Here is a 17590-nt window from a genome sequence, read left to right on the forward strand (position 1 = left end):
CGCATAACATTAATTGAGTTGAAAAAGCTACACACGACACTCTAATCCTGTAGAAGGATAAAACCAAGCAAAAATATGGCTTGTTTTGGTCATAGGACAATGTATTGCTATCATAAACACGTGTAGGAATTAACAAGGATGAAATTTTGAAATTATTCTTTTGGGTCCAAAGAAAATATCTAAGAGGTGTCCAAAGTGGGTCTTTGTGGTTTTAACACCTAGGCGTTCCTAGGGAATTTTCACACCTAGGCTTTATTGGTGTGCTAGAACATGAATCTAATGTATGGCACATTGACCAAGGTACTAATTTGTAAACACTTAATAAAGATGCATGATAGATAATTTCTCTTTAAGGTGGTTTGTTGCAAACTCTTAGAGCTCAAGCCCTTGCAATTAACACCTAGTCGTTCCTAGGGGATTATCACACCTAGGCTTTATTGATGTGCTAAAACATGCTTCTAATGTATGGCACATTGACCAAGGTACTAATTTGTAAACGCTTAATAAAGACACATGATAGATAATTTCTCTTTAAGGTGGTTTGTTGCAAGCTCTTAGAACTCAAGCCCTTGAAACACATGTAGCTCATTTGTCCAAACTCCAACAATTGGAGATCATTGGGTGTGCATTACCTTGTTTCAATGACAAACCTATCTCGATGCATATTTGAACAAGTCGTATGTATTGATCTAATTGCTTATCTAACTTACCTTTGAATGCCATGACTTGCACATAGGGCCTGTGTTCGGCTTGGAGTGAGCAACACGAGTTTACCCAACATACTACACAAAATGCTAAGTTATTTTAAAAGCTCTTTTATTCATCTATGTGATGGATCTCTATTTTTCTAGAGAGTTTTGCCAATGGTCAAGCATTTACTAGATGGAATAGTTTTCTTTTAATCTAGTGTTGCTATTAAAAAACGCTACATGTTTTTCTTCTCGCCATATATGAATGTATAATTCAGCTTCTATGAGTTGTTCTAATTTTTTTGAAGTCTTGGCTTTTCACTTGTAGACGAGCTCATTCTCCCACTCTGTAGGACCACAATCTGTTAAATTTTCTTGCCATACTTGAATATGTAACCAAGCTTCTCACATGTTTGGCCTTTGGGTTCTTGATGACAAAATTCCCTCATTGTATAATGAACAGATTCAAGCAATATTTCATTATAGTCTGTTTGAAAACTCAGCTTGAAAGGTACAGTGGGAACGCAAGTCGTCGAAAGCACATTACAAAAGAGAACCCTGGGAACTGCCAATGGTTCGTTCAATCCTCTTGTAAAAAGACCCAACATGTGATGTTTGACAACATACTTGGGCGATATTCATGTTTTGCAAGAGTAATCAAACTTGCTAGGAGAGATTCATAGGGCTATCACCTTTGGCCAGAGAAGTTCCTTAAAGGGAACCCTCATGCCCGCATGGTGCTCTCGATCACACTTTTTTCCGATAAGAAACAAGTCATATGTTGAGGTGGCTTAGCTGAGGCTTGCCTAACTGTTGCTTACACTCTAATTTGCTGACATTTGCCGATACAGTCAATAAATGACATCAAAATATTAATACTCACCAACGTCATACATCTTGTATAGTTGATACACCTATATACAATAATGAGCTCTTAAGACCTTTGGTGTTATTTAGTATTTGCAGAAGCTAGGGAAATTAAAATGTTATCTTGACAAAAAGTAGCAAAATTTCATCACGTGTACACCGCAAAATCTTATGAAAAGATTTTTAAATCCAAGATACAAAAAATTATGTCCTGCTCCATATTGATTGTTCAAAACATATTTGGAGGATATCCTTGAGAATGCGCCCCATATCAGTAGATCTCACTTGGTGCAAATGTGCCGCACTTTACACATGAATTGGAATGGTTGGATTGTCCTCTTTGGATCATTGCCATCAAGTAAATACGATGCCTTAATCATCGTACATAGATCCAAAGTTCAAACAGAAAAAACTATCAAGACTCCTTAATCATGATTATGATGTCTTCATCATGGCACATAGATCCCAAATATCAAAATGAGAGGAAGGATTTGTTTGAATCCAGAAAGTATTGAGTCAACCAAACTAACAAGAGACTGAGAGTTAACCTTTGACCCTTAAAACTTATTTATGGGATGATCAGAGTGGCTTCATGCATAATCGTGGGTCTTTCAATTCAAAACACATTGCAACAGGATGCAATGGACCATTACCAGTTCACCAAAGAGACCAGACTCACTTAACGACCTGAATACCCTCTGCATGTTGAACTTCTCCATACATTTGGAGCAATCAATGAAGTCGCCAGTTAATGTTTCTTGCAAGAGAGGCAAAACAATGCACTAACTTCTGATGACTACTAGTAGCTTTAGCTGTACAGCTTACAAAATTTTTGCAGACCTTTGCCAGTCTGCATCCAAAAATGCTATACAATGTATCGACTTAGATAGTCCAAGACCACTGATTTCTAGCTCTACAGTAGTATACAAGGATAGTCTGCTCTCAAAATCTGTGTTCTTGAGCTTGTGTTTAGCAGCCAGCTGCTTGAAGTTGCACTGCATTTTTAACATCCTCCTCTTCCTCGACTGATGAAACTAGAGATACAGATGTTATTTTGTCACCACCTTCCAGCCTCATCAGCTTTACCCCTCTGCAAAATGCATGTTATATGAGATCCTCACTGGATAACCACTAGCAATCACATATTATCTTATGAACAAGAAAAATCTAGGTACATCATTCCTGCATGCAGACATGCACGTCGACTCATCAACATCAACATGAAGGGTTATCTATGTATGGCTGAAGCTTTATCATAACCGAAACAGTACTCGTGGTAAATGGCTTTTTTTCTCTCTGTAGAGATAATATCTATACCCGCTAGTGAAAACTACCCTCGAGGATTGTTCTTGAGAATACGTAACATATGACAATTCTTTGTGACCATGTTTAGATCCAAAGAAGAGGCATGTTATAAGAACCATTGGTCCTCAAAGCAAACATAAATACATGTAAGTACATTCATAGCGTCCCCTTTTAAGCACACCCATCACTCACACAAACGGATTAAAAACTTCTTATCATGGTAGATGCATTGTTAACTAAAACATCAGCAGGCGCTTGTTTCCCTGCTTTTAGATGCAAAAGCATTACTCACTTTCCCCTTCTTCGTATTCGTATAGGTATTTGACTCAGCTTCATTCTGTTCAGTATGCCACCATGACTACCTAAAACCACCTCCTTTTCAATATCTCCATTGTCTGCAATTGTTTACAGACGTCATCGAATTGAGAAATAAGAATGAAACAAATTACGACAAACGTCACACATTGAACTATCCCATCCAAAAAGCATGACAAAGCAAAACTTTGTACCTGAAACAGCATTGTCAACAATGAAGACAGATGCCAATTTATCATCCTGCTGCATAAACTGGAGTATTCCACAAAATGTCATTGATGCTTGTCAAGAATCGTCGAAAGTACGTCCACTGTACAGGAATATTGTTTACCTTGCACCCCTGAAGACCAGTTCTGTTTAAGCGGCTTGCAGGAAACTCTTTCAATGGTATACGCATGCCAAAACCATTTTGGGTGACAAAAAGAAGCCAAGGTGCCGTTGTGTCGAGTTTCCTGACATAAATGAGCTAATTGTCATATCCAAATTGTGAAAATATCTATACACAACCTCTTTATTTTAAGCTTCCAAGAAACAAGAAGACAGCCCAGTAAACACACAGACTTTAAGAAATTGATCCATCTTGCCAGTTGACTTACTCCAATTGTTGAAGAAGTGAAGCAGGTACAATATCCATGGTACTCACAGAGTCCCCGCTTTTCATCTTCATTGCTCTTACTCCTCGAGCTGTTCTTCTCGTAGCCCGGAACTGAAGAAAAATGCCTTTTAGTCAAGAATCGCAGCATCTTTACTTGAACCCAACAAAGCACAAAATAATTGACATACCACCCCTTCATCACATAACACCCTTAAGACCATTCCATTCCTTGAGCCCAACACTATGCTGTCTCCTTCAGCAGCAAGTTTCACCCATTTCAGTTCATCTCCAGCTCCCTGATCCATAAATCATCCATGCAAACAGTTCAAGCTAGTCTAAACCCGAATTATGCAAGCACATTCACAACAAAGTAGGGTAAGAGATTCAACCAACTGAATGGCCAGAATTCCTGAAGATCTCATTGATGCAAACATGGGAAGTGGTGTTCTTTTGATAAACCCGAAAGAGGTCAGCATCACCAGAAATTCAGATTCCTTGAAACTCGAAACGGCCTTGACTGATGTTATTCGTTCTCCTGGAGCAATTGGTAAAATCTGCAGTTCAGAAAACAAAATCAAGTTCTGCCAGCAGCATGTTTCTTTCTCCAGAAAGAACCTCCACCTGTACAAGCGGGCTTCCCACAGCTGTTCGGGAACATTCTGGAATCTGGTATGCTCTTGTAGAATAAACAGTTCCTTTCTCGCTGCAAGAGAAAATAGGTAGAAGCGTTGACTATATGATGATATGTTCTACAAGGTATTATTTTCACCATGACATTGACATGTTTTTAGCAAGTAGCATCATAGTTTCTTGAAGACAAATTGTCAGATAAACATTCAGTAAAGAAGACTACTGAAACTCATGCCACAAACCTAGCATGTTGCACCATGAAAGGCAAGGAGCTGCTAAACCACTTCCCACTTCTTTGTGCAACAAGGCCTGCTTACAGAACCTTTGGGTATTATGGCATTGGTGCAAACCTTGTATGTTTCAGCATGCAAGACAAAAGCTGCTAAACCGTCACCATATCAAAAAGCCATTGTACAGCAAGGCTTGTTCTGGGAACCTTTGCCTTTTCAAACACCTTTTAATACCACTTAAATTGAATTTTTGAGCCCAGATATCCTAAACCTGTGATCCCGCGGCTTGAATGTGAATCCAAGCTACAGAGTCCAGAAAAAAAGAACGGTGGTCATAAACACTCCGTGCATATATCGACGAGATACACTATTTATTTGATTGGTTGGGACATCCTAAATTGCCCAAGTGTCTTCACGAGAAAGGACTCATTTTCCTTAGTACGCATCATTGAAGGCCAAAATGCAGACTAGAGTGAGGGCAGAAGTGAATGTAATGAATGCATGATGCAACAAAGATTAGAGGATGCACATGCTGCTTTTGAGTCCTGGAAATAAAAAATGGTCAAACGCATGAATGAAAAGGATGCATTGATCGAAGCACTTGAGGGAGAACTTGTAAAAATACCCCCGCAAAGGAGGGAGAAAATCAACCCTCAATGATAAAAAAGCTCGAAAGCATTACGGAGGAGGTGAAAACTCTACGGGAAGAGGAAGATCAGAAGGCACGAACAACCTCTTCATGGGCGGAGCACCTGAAACCGGCCCGTAACGGTAGACTTTGGCTTTCACCCGAAACTTTACTTTAGACTTTAGGACACATAGAAACTTTGCAAATAAAAATCTGTTGCTGGAATTCAACACTTCAAGAGATTTCACGACTTGGTAGCTAAAGCGCTACCTAGCAGACAACGACACCTTGTAGACCCCAAAGATTGGCCTCCATTTCAGTATTTCTTTATTCTTATTAAAGTCGAGAAAAACTTGTAAACTTCTACAAGCTGTCCCACTTTTATCGGGCTGAAATTCCTCTATTCTAACCCGATTTCGGTAACATAACCACACTAGAAGTCTCCACGGACAAAATCCCAAGTACACGATGACTTTCCACGCACTTTACAAAACCTGGCGAGAAATTACAGCATGTTGAATTCTCTGTTTTGCGCTCTGATTCGTGTGCCGATCACTTCTGTGGATAGCCCTCAAGCTCTCGCAATTGTAGGGTCATTTGCGCAATACCAACCAGCATTTGTCGAATCCAAATCATCTCACGAACTGCAAGGATGCAAGAACATATTCTGACTCAGTTGTAGAAACTACAGTACAACGTTGTTTCTTAGTCGTCCAAGAAACAAGACAACCATTTATGAAGAAGTAATTGCCACTAGTAGATCACATAGATAAAGGTGGGCTCGCCCAATTTGCATCTGTGTAGCCCAAAAGAGAGAGACATTTCATAGCTGTCCAAACCTGTCCATGGCTGTAATTGCAGGTTTTTGATCCAATTTCGCCAACATAATGACGCAAAAATCCATGTAGGTCAAAAGTACACGTCAAGGACACTTTTCCTTGCGGTATGGAAGCTTTCCAGTGAGCTGCAGGTCAATTTCAGCATGCTGTAATTCCCTCTTTTGTCACTGTCAGGTGCCCAAAGCCCTGTTTAAGCATCCCACGGCTTTCTCGAGGCTCCCCTGACAATGGCTTGCAGTTTAGGTGCAAAACCCTAAACCTGCAGAAAAACACAGCAGGCTGTAATTTTCCGTTTTGGATCGTTTTGTGGGAGCGAACACATCTACGCGTGTGTCAGATGCTCCCGCACGCAATGGGTCAGTTCCCCTCTAAATCAGACGAGTTTTCACGCGAGAAAAGTCTCCGTTTTCGCATTCCTTCGCAATGGAACTGTATGTACTTGAAGGAGATTAGCAACACTAATTTAGCTAATCCGGTTTCTGTACAAAAGGCTCCTGCATTTGCAAACGCGCATAAAACCCCCACTCCTGTACATGGTCATCTGAGAAGCCCAACTAGTGGGGCATTACCATATGTGCAAGGGGAGAGAGAGATGCGCGAGAGAAAAACGTCGTGCTACATAGAGCAAGGGAGAAGGCAAGCTTTCCATTAAAGCTGTGATCACTTGCACCCATTAGTCACACACACACACTGTAGCACACTGTGGAGCAAAAATCAGCCCCCTCTCTCAAAATGGGCGCCCCCAGCTGGGATGAGCTTGCCAAGTGCACCAGGTGCCGCCAAGTATCTTGTTTGCCGCTTTTGAGTTAATTTCCTAGTACCCACCGACTTATAAGTGTAGCGAGGGGCCTAAATGACTTTGGACTGAGCCTAGACAACCTGCCCTTCCCCGGTGAAACTCTCGGCCGTCGGCCATTTTACAGTGGCCACACAATGTCCGACCATTTGTGACTTCAAAAAGAGGGCCCCAATCAGAAAGAAACCAACAACTAAGGTTAGCACTTGCCACGTCCTCGTGACATCACCTCTTCAAAACACAAGAGAAGGTGGATAAAGTTGAAAAGTGGATCGAGGATGCAAAGAAAGGAAAAGATAAGATGCAAGAAGCCACACCGACATTCACTATCATCAATATGACAATTGAGGAGGAGCAAAAGAGGAAGACTAGAGCCCTTCATGTGTGTGTTATAGGTCTCAAAGACGCTGGGAAATAGAAGAGGAAGTGAAGGAATTCTTGAAGCACATGGGCATTTTTGAACCCACAATGTTGGAAACTAGGAAGGAATTCTTGAAGAAGAGACCAACACTCAAGCAAGCTGGGATATTTTTGGGTGATGACCTCACTCTAACACAAGTAGCACACATGCAAGAGCTAATGCCAAAGATCAAGGCAACAAGGGAGAAAGGGAAAATTGCTTTCTATAAGGGAGGGAGGGTAATGGTTTTGGAAAGACGCACTGCATGGGACCAATCTTAAAATGGTGCCATGGAATTGTAATGGATCAATGAAGCTAGATGTGGGCGCATTTGAGGGTAGCTTCAAGGGAAGAGACATTATTTTTTACTCGAAGGCGCATCAGACTCTTGGTGGCACATTACCTAGAGTGACGGGATACCATTGGGAGACTACTTGTAGACGGGATGTGAGATCAACACAAAGAGGACCTGGGTCAGGAGGTGTGGCAGTACTATTCAAGGAGGAGCTTCAGCCCCTCATTTGTATTGGTCAGAGAGATGAGAAAGCCACTATGGGTCAGAGTGAGAGCGGAGACAGGAAGGCCACTATACATTGCAATATGCTATTTTGCCCCCTACACATCTCATTATGCATCGCCCAAGGGGCGATCACCTTACATGATATTCGATGAGGACACATGGGAGTTCTCTAAGGGTGGAGATGTCATTCTTCTGGGAGACTTCAATGCCCGGATGGGCCAATCTCAGACAGCTTTCAACGATACCCTATAGAAAATGTTGAGAATTGGATGTTAATGATATGGGATTGGCCAAATGTTCGCAGGATGACGAGCACACTGGATATGGGGGACATCTGATAGACACAGGGACTACACATGGATTGGCCATCTTAAATGGCCTTTAGAGATTTCCAGTATCAAGTGGGTTCACTTGTTTTCCTCATAGACATGGGGCTAGCACAGTGGATTATGTTTTGGCTTAGCATAGTTTTGGCCCACAACAAAAATTGTCTTGCATCAATGTGCACGAGGAAATAAAGCCTTCTTGGCTTTTCCACGAGAACCTGGTCATATTCAAGATTCAAGGATGGGAAGAAAGTTTCTTCTTCTAGATCCTCTTTGTGAATGAGAAGACCATTTAGATCAAGGATCAAAGCGCGAGGTTCATCTTCAATGCTGGTTGGGATAAAATCACATTCTTTGGTGGTTGGGATAAAATCACATTCTTTGGGTGATCCAATTATCCATCTTGGATCATTGCAATTTGAAAAGGCCCAAGCACAACTATTAGATGGGAATACATGTGCCAACATTTTGTAATACATCTGCTTGAGCTTGTAACAAACTTGGACACCCCAAGTCTAGATTCTGTCGCGACACAATAGAGATTCACTTCAAAAACACTTTACAATTTCAAAAGTCGGCATGGCCCGCCCGACGTAGTTCCAAGATTGGCCCCAAAGACTAGCGCCCCTTTCGGTATTTCTTTTATATTAATCTGTGAGAAAAGTACAACTTCCTGCGGGTGCTCGCTCCCGGACTCTACGTCCAAATGCTCTGAGAAGTGAGCCCCCTTCAGTCACTTATAAAGATTACAAGGGGTGCTAAGGCAAAGCCCCAAAAGCAACAAACTCAAAAGCAATTGAGTCCCAAAACTGCAAGTAAAAAAGCAGCAACGCAAATTGCGAAAATCCGTACAATTGCCACGTCAGCTAGTCGGCGCAAAAAGCAGCAATCTGTTTTGCTGCCACGTGGCATTCTCCCACGTCAGCCTGTCCGTACATTTTTTTCTCGTCAAGAGGGCTGTCCGCGATACCACGTCATCAGTTTGTGACAGAGCTCCCTTAGCCTTGCCTTGTCCACCTATGGAATGGGTGAAATGTGCATAATTTTTTGACCCTTGACTTCGGTATGGGTGATGATTTTGGGATGGTTTCAGCGCTAGCTTTTGGGAGCAAATGCTTTTGGGGTTTAGTGCTTTTGAACTGATTGCTTTTACGGCTCTGCTTTTGGGCATCCCTTGTACTGTTTATAAGAGCTCTTGGGGCCTCACTCTGCATTTTAGAACTTGAAGATTTTCATGTAACTCGTCCCCAAAAGCTCTAGTGCTGCCTACCGTGAATTGTGCCACAAATTGCGGGATTCCCTACGTTGTTCCACGTCAGCAGTCAGTGGAATTTGTGAGGGTGCCGTATAGCCTACCACGTCAACGATTTCTACGCAATTGGGGGTCCTTGCTTTATTTGATTTCTACGCAATTGTGGGTCCTTGCTTTATTTTAACTCCTTGGCGTCCCCTCGGCCCCATTGACGGGACCCCCACAAGAGTTCTCGGAGATCAACGGGTTGAATGGTGCAACAGGGACTGCACGAGAGGGGAGACACTCCGCTCCTTTGTCACAAATTACCTAGATGGAATAAAGTCAATAACTTCCTTTGGATTTCAGGGACATTGATGGCGCTAACAATATTCTTTTTTTCAAAGGAAAAGATCCTTCTATTAGTTAAGGAAACTGCCCATTAGGGCTACAACCACCTCTCCGAGAGAGAGGGCTACAACAACCATGATGGGGAGACTCTCCCAATGACAAAACAACATATGTACAATGAAACTAAATCAAGAAATGGGAGGAGGGAAAAGCCACACAGGTGGACGGTATTTGCCATCTGAGTACACCCTGGACCATGGTGAAAAAAGACCCACGACGCCAAAGTCGGAAGAAGGCCTCTCCGCAAAAAGCGATGGTTGTTTTGGGATGGTTTCAACGCTAGCTTTTAGGAGCAAATGCTTTCGGTGTTTAGTGGTTTTGGACTGATTGCTTTTACGGCTCTGCTTTTGGGCATCCCTTGTACTGTTTATAAGAGCCCTTGGAGCATCACTCTGCATTTTAGAACTTGAAGATTTTCATGTAACTCGTCCTCAAAAGCTCTAGTGCTGGCTACCGTGAATTGTGCCACAAATCGCGGGATTCCGTACATTGTTCCACGTCAACAATCAGTGGAATTTGCGAGGGTGCCGTATAGCCTACCACGTCAATGATTTCTACGCAATTGTGGGTCCTTGCTTTATTTTAACTCCTTGGCGTCCCCTCGGCCACATTGACAGGACCCCCACAAGAGTTCTCGGAGATCAACCGGTTGAATGTGGTGCAACAAGGACTGCAAGAGAGGGGAGAGACTCCGCTCGTTTGTCACAAATTACCTAGATGGAATAAAGTCAATAACTTCCTTTCGATTTCAGGGACACTGATGGCACTAACAATATTCTTTTTTTCCAAGAAAAAGATCCTTCTATTAGTTAATGAAACTACCCGTAGGGCTACAACCACCTCTGCGAGAGAGGGCTACAACAACCATGATGGGGAGACTCTCTTAATGACAAAACAGCATATGTACAATGAAACTAAATCAAGAAATGGGAGGAGGGAAAAGCCACATAGGTGGACGGTAGTGCAATCTGAGTACACCCTGGAGCATGGTGAAAAAAGACTTAGGATGCCAAAGTCGAAAGAAGGCCTCTCCGCAAAAAGCGCTGGTTGTTTTGGGATGGTTTCAACGCTAGCTTTTGGGAGCAAATGCTTTTGGGGTTTAGTGCTTTCGAACTGATTGCTTTTACGGCTCTACTTTTGGGCATCCCTTGTACTATTTATAAGAGCCCTTGGGGGCTCACTCTGCATTTAAGAACTTGAAGATTTTCATGTAACTCGTCTCCAAAAGCGCTAGTGCTGGCTACCGTGAATTGTGCCACAAATCGCGGGATTCCGTACGTTGTTCCACGTCAGTAGTCAGAGGAATTTGCGAGGGTGCCGTATAGCCTTCCACATCAATGATTTGTACGCAATTGTGGGTCCTTGCTTTATTTTAACTCCTTGGCGTCCCCTCGGCCCCATTGACGGGACCCCACAAGAGTTCTCGAAGATCAACGGGTTGAATGTGGTGCAACAGGGACTGCACGAGAGGGGAGAGAGTCCGCTCGTTTGTCACAAATTACCTAGATGGAATAAAGTCTGTTATATGTGCTCTCTCATGTGAATAGTGTTTGAGTGCATGTTTGAAAGACGCAATGACTGTAGCATTTTGGTCTTGTTCTCCGGAGAGATGAGATGGAGATGATAGTAGCAAGATTTAGTCAATCAAGACATCCGCGAGAGTTGAGTGACAGATCAAGATGTGATCCTAAATACGTTACAATAGATCATGATTCCCATCCAAGATCTAGACGAGGATAGTGATGTGAATGTGATTTGATCTCACCACGTCAGCAACGCAAATCGCGGATGTCTATATAGCTACCACGTCATTATGTCTTTGGACAGGAAAAATGAGTGTGTGTGTGTGTGTGTGCACGCGCGCGCGTCCACGATCTGCTTTATTAATCTCTTTAGGTCCCTTGGGCCCCATCAGATGGGGTCCCATAAGTTGGTGGGAACTTCTTTAAAAATTGTCCCACTCGGTGAGGCTCTGTAAGTTGGTAAAAATTTTGGCTCCATTCTTCAGTTGCTTGACATGTATTTGTGACAGGGACCAAATGCTGCTTGAGCTATAATGGTCTCTAAGACTGGATGTCGGAGCCTTTGAGAACATTCACTGGCAAGGACATTGTATTTTACTTGGAGATGCATCAGGCACTCAGATAGAGTTTACCACATGTCACTGGATATAGATGAGAGTTGGCTAGTGGACAGGAGACGAGATCGGGACAAGGGTCCTAGCAGAGTGGCTGTACTTTACAAGGAGGAGAAAGATGGTCATGCCAACCATATGTGGGTGAGACTGAGGCCAGAGACTGGCACATACATATATATTTCTATATGCTATTCTATTACGTCAAATAATGCGGCGCCAAGAGGGTAATCAGCATTTACTATTTTGGATGAGGATCGATGGGAATTGTCGAGAGATAGTGATATCATAATTTTGGGAGATTTCAATGCCACGATAGTGCAATGCCAGTCAGTCTTCTATGACACCTTTGCGAAGATTGAGAGAGTTTGATACCCCTAACATGGGTTTGGCCCAAATCTCACACAATAGAGAGCAGACAGAGTATGACGGATTTCATACTGAGATAGGTAGTGCACATGGTTTTGCCATCCTGAATGGTATCGAGAGGTTCTCTGAATCTAGCGGTTTCACTTGTTTCCCCCATAGTCATGGAGCTAGTACAACGAATTATGTCATGACTAAATCCAGTTTCATTCCATTATTGATGATTTTGTGGTGGACCCTAGGCTAATTGGGGTGATAGTGGATCACGTTGTCTTGACTTTTTCGCTTATGTTGTCTTACAACATAGCTACACTATCGTAGGCACCCAATATACATTTACGAGGAAGATAAAATTTGTCTATATTGATGATATATACATGTACTTCTATGTGGACAATCGACGGCACCCTCTTCATGAGCTCACAAAGGTTCTAACACAAACACTACATGATGTTATGAGCGTGTCTCGAGCTAGAAGAGAGCAAGAGGAGGCGCTTACAATAGACAAGAACTTGGAACTTGATTGCACTTAATCTTGATTACGAGACTTATTACTTGATTACAAAACTTGAATTACAAAGCTTGACTTACAACACAAGAGTTGATTACAAAACAAGACTCGAAAACAAGATGAGAACTAGAAGAGGACTTACCTCGCAAGAGCCTCACAATTGGTGTTGGCAAGACTAAGGAGGTTAAGAACCTCTAGGTGTTTCCTCAAGCTTAAGGAGGTTAAGAACCTTCTGGGTTCTTCCTCAAGCTTGAGAACTTTCTAGGACCTTCTAGATTCTTCTAGAACTTTCTAGGACTTTCCTAAGAGCTCGCATCGGTGACAGTATCTTGCCTATGATCAGCAAGAGTCAGTATTGTTGAAGCCAGAACAACTCAAGCTCTTTGCAGTGACTAGCATGGCCCCAAATGACTTTGCTTTCCATGAAGAGGTGAAGGAAAAAATCTGTAATGACCCACTTGCTCGCAACATCAATCTCAAACAAGGAGAAAGAAGCACTTTACAAGACTTTGAAGAAATTCATGGATTGATTTACTATAGGGGACTTCTGTATATACCATCACAAGAGCTAAGATTGCAAATACTTCAAAAGAGGCATGATTCCCCAATAGCAGACCATTTTGGAGTAAACAAGACAATTGAGCTTATCACACAGGATGTTTGGTGGCCTCAAATGTGGAAGCTTGTCAAAGAATATGTACACACATGTGCTAATTGCAATAGGGCCAAGGCACCATGGCATCGCCCACATGGATTACTTCAGCCCTTGCCCATCCTTAGCAAATTGTGGTCTTCCATTTCCATGGATTTCATTATAGATCTACTCCCCTCTAAGGGCTATGATTCAATTCTGGTGGTTGTCGATAGGCTCACAAAGATGGCACATTTCATTCCAGCAACCAAGTGAATCACCGGAGAACGGCAAAGCTCTACCTCGAGAAGATCTATCGTTATCATGGACTTCCACATGACATTGTTTTAGATCAAGGGCCACAATTCATATCAAGCTTTTCGAGAGGATTGTTCAAGCTTCTAGGAGTAAATCTCTTCAGCCAATCATCCACAGAGTGATGGACAAACAAAGAGGGTTAATCAAGTTCTAGAGAAGTATCTCCGATGCACAGTCAACTACCATCAAGACAATTGGGTAGAATTGCTAGCCGAGGCTGACTTTTCCTACCACACCCCTTTCGTCAGCACCAAGGATGGATGTCCACATGAATCATAGAGTGAAGAATCCGGCTGCCACAGATTTAGCCACACATCTACGAAGCATTCACAAAGAACAGAAAACTTCAACAAAAGTATGAAGTTAACGCGGACGAACACCGAATGCAACATCCACCATATGAGATTGGGGATCGAGTGTGGCTTCTTCGCCACGATCTACGTTCATCTCGCCCTTCACAAAAGCTAGACTATCAAAGACTTGGGCCATTCAAGATAATTGGCCAAGTGATTCCAATCACATACCATCTCCAAATACAAGACTTGATACTTGATTAAGGAAACTTGATACGAGACTTGGGAGTACAAGGCAAGACTTGATTACAAGAACAAGACTCGAAAACAAGACAAGAATTGGAAGAGGATGTAACAAACTACTGACGTGTCGACCTACTGAAGAACGGAGCTACCGGCCGAGGGGCCTAAACCCTAAGAAGAACAAGTAACAGAAGAAGTGTCACAAAGTGATGATATGGTTGCTCGAGAGCAGAAACCCTAACCCTAGTTTCTGCCAAAAACCCTAACTGTTGAAACCCTAATTTTGGAAACCCTAATTCTGGAAACCCTAACCCTAAAACCTGCAAACCCTAATTCTAGAAACTCTAAGAAGAACAAGAAACAAAAGAAGAAGTCCTACCAACTTATGGGGGCCCCGTCCGATGGGGCCCCAAGTGACATAAAAGCATAAAAAATAAAGTAGAACACGCTCAAAAGACTTTGCGCATCAGAATATGATGCTGTGGCACCTGTACGGACGTTCCGGAATTTGCGGCAGATTTTTAGGGAAATCCTGAAATTTTAGGAAAGTGATTTTTTGGGGTCAGTTTTTCATATTTGATGCTTTTAGGCTTTGGGCCTTTAAATATGAGCATTGGGGGCCCTTTCTGGCACTTTTTAGCACACAGATTGCAGAGCACATGCTCCCCGGCTGTTGTACTTTGTGAATCAGCAGTAATATAAAGAAATACCGAAAGGGGCACCAAGGTTTGGGGCCAATACTCTCTGGGGTGGAATTACGCCACTCCGTGTCGCGTGTCGTCTCTCTCTCTCTCTCTCTCTCTCTCTCTCTCTCTCTCTCTCTCTCTCTCTCTCTCTCTCTCTCTCTTAGTTCAATTGTTATTGAAGTGCCAAAAGTCTGTTCAGTCTGTTCTTTTCTATTGGCACGTGGTGCCGGTCTTGTGATAGTGGTATCAGAGCATCAGGCGTGTGCTTTTCTGAAAGCATACCGGTCCTACAAAAGAGTAGGCAGAGCAAACCGCTCATGTCTTATAGGGCATAAGCCATTAAAATCACTTGCAAAAGAAGGATCCAAGATTTGTTTCGAGTCACTGTTTTTCTCCGAGGCAGGGCCATGCAGATGTTGATAGCTACCAAGAAGCATACTCCAAGTACTTGGCAAGCTTTCAAGAAAAATTTTGCCCGAAGTTATATGGTTTCTGACATCTTCCTTTGGAGTGCAACTTCTGGCAGAGTGGGGTATCCTGAAATGCTTGCCATGGAAACCCTAGCAGATTACATCTTGAAATTTCTCCACATCTCTCAATAGATGTCTCTTCTCCAGTTGATAACCTTGGAGGTTCGGTGTGATTGCTATCTCTTGGGACTACCATCGCCGCCAAATAAAACACTGTCTGTCCAAGAGCTGATGGACCATGTTGTGCTCCGCTACGACCTTATGGAATGAACCTAACCCTAATTTTGGTGCAGATTTAAGGATGGAAAGTCAGTCGACTTTTCGAGCTCGACTGATATCAAGATTGCTTTTTCAGTTTGAAATCTGTTTGAGAACTTGTTTGATCCTGTTTGGAATTTGTTTGAAATGGATACTATCTGTTTTGAACCTATTTTGGTGTCGATTTGAATTGTTTGACTCTGGTTTGATACTGGTTTCAATGATTGGTGATTTTACTCCCCGGTGAAGAAGTGAGAAATACTATTTTGGTATTGTTTGAACGTCCGAACGATGCAGGCCGATGCCTGGGGAGCATTTGGGTTGTATGCTTGTAAAATAATTATTGTTGTGACTCCCGGCCCGGACCTTGATGGTTATGCGGGAGGAGTATTAAGAAGTCTGAGCAATGGTTACTCTCAGCACCTCCAAACGACACAGGCTACGGTCTGGGGGCGTTTGGTTGTAAAAGGCCTCTATATCTCCCGGCCCGGACCTTTTCAGGTTATGCGGGAGGAGTGATGAGGGAGTCGTTGAATATGTCCCAGCCCGAACCTTGTTAGGTTATCCGGGAGGAGTGCTCATCGGCGGCTTTATGTTTCTATGTCTTGTAACATGCATATGTAAGCATTTGTGTTGCATTGTGATGTGCCAACTACTGAATATTCCTAATTGGATGAGATTGCCTGGGTATGTAATTTTAGTGCATCAAGACACCCGTGGAAGATTAGTACCGTCTGGGTGTGATGGCTAATTTTACTACATTGGAATATCAACAGTTCCGATATGGACGAAAGGAGAAGCTAACTCCTTGATCAAAACAGCTGAAAGGAGAAGCTACTCCTTGATCAAAACAGCATAAAGGTGAAGCTAGCTCCTTGATTAAAAGAGCAAACTGATTGTCCCTCGGAAATTTTTGAGCTAACTTGAGTTGTTTTGTAGATATGCTGTAATCGAGGACGATTACTCTCTTTTAAAAAGGGGAGATGTAGCAAACTGCTGACGTGTCGACCTGCAGAAGAACGGAGCTACCGGCCGAGGGGCCTAAACCCTAAGAAGAACAAGTAACAGAAGAAGTGTCACAGAGTGATGACGTGGTTGCTCGAGAGCAGAAACCCTAACCCTAATTTTTGCCAGAAACCCTAGTTGTTGAAACCCTAATTTTGGAAACCCTAACCCTAATTCTAGAAACTCTAAGAAGAACAAGTAACAAAAGAGGAAGTCCTACCAACTTATGGGGACCCCGTCCGATGGGGCCCCAAGTGACATAAAGGCATAAAGAATAAAGCAGAATACGCTCAAAAGACTTTGCGCATCAGAATATGATGATGTGGCACCTGTACAGACGTTTCGGAATTCGCGGCGGATTTTTAGGGAAATCCCAAAATTTTAGGAAAGTGATTTTTTGGGGTCAGTTTTTCATATTTGATGCTTTTAGGCTTTGCGCCTTTAAATATGAGCCTTGGGGGCCCTCTCTGGCACATTTTAGCGCGTAGATTGCAGAGCAGGTGCCGCCCGGCTGTTGTACTTTGCGAATCAGCAGTAATATAAAGAAATACCGAAAGGGGCGCCAAGGTTTGGGGCCAATACTCTCTGGGGTGGAATTCCGCCACTCCGTGTCGCGTGTCGTCTCTCTCTCTCTCTCTCTCTCTCTCTCTCTCTCTCTCTCTCTCTCTCTCTCTCTCAGTTCAGTTGTTATTGAAGTGTCAAAAGTCTGTTCAGTCTGTTCTTTTCTATTGGCAAGTGGTGCCCGTCTTGTGACGGGGGACGTACCTGGTAGGAGCCTCACAAGTAGTGTTGGCAAGACTGAGGGGCTTGTAGCTCAAGACATCTATTTATACTCAAGCTTAAGGAGATCAAGAACCTTCTAGATGATTCCTCAAGCTTAAGGAGGTTAACAA

The 17590-nt window shown here is 42.8% G+C and overlaps 1 protein-coding gene across 2 annotated transcripts in view; it reads right to left on the bottom strand.

Moving 5' to 3' along the window:
• Positions 1-2093: 2093 nt before the first annotated feature.
• GYRA (DNA GYRASE A) overlaps positions 2094-17590 on the bottom strand; it is a 213230-nt gene continuing 197733 nt past the window's right edge. For both annotated transcript variants that reach the window (XM_086501947.1, XM_086501948.1), the window contains exons 19-26: positions 4393-4474; positions 4161-4325; positions 3960-4067; positions 3773-3882; positions 3508-3628; positions 3371-3428; positions 3154-3256; positions 2094-2646 (exon numbers count right to left, since the gene is read on the bottom strand). In XM_086501947.1, the coding sequence (XP_086358073.1) occupies positions 2526-2646; positions 3154-3256; positions 3371-3428; positions 3508-3628; positions 3773-3882; positions 3960-4067; positions 4161-4325; positions 4393-4474 (868 nt within the window). In that variant the 3' untranslated portion in view covers positions 2094-2525. The remainder of the gene's footprint in view (positions 2647-3153; positions 3257-3370; positions 3429-3507; positions 3629-3772; positions 3883-3959; positions 4068-4160; positions 4326-4392; positions 4475-17590) is intronic.

The sequence above is a fragment of the Adiantum capillus-veneris genome, chromosome 26, assembly GCF_014529385.1.
Source record: "Adiantum capillus-veneris isolate H3 chromosome 26, ASM1452938v2, whole genome shotgun sequence".
Taxonomy (NCBI): Eukaryota; Viridiplantae; Streptophyta; class Polypodiopsida; order Polypodiales; family Pteridaceae; genus Adiantum; species Adiantum capillus-veneris.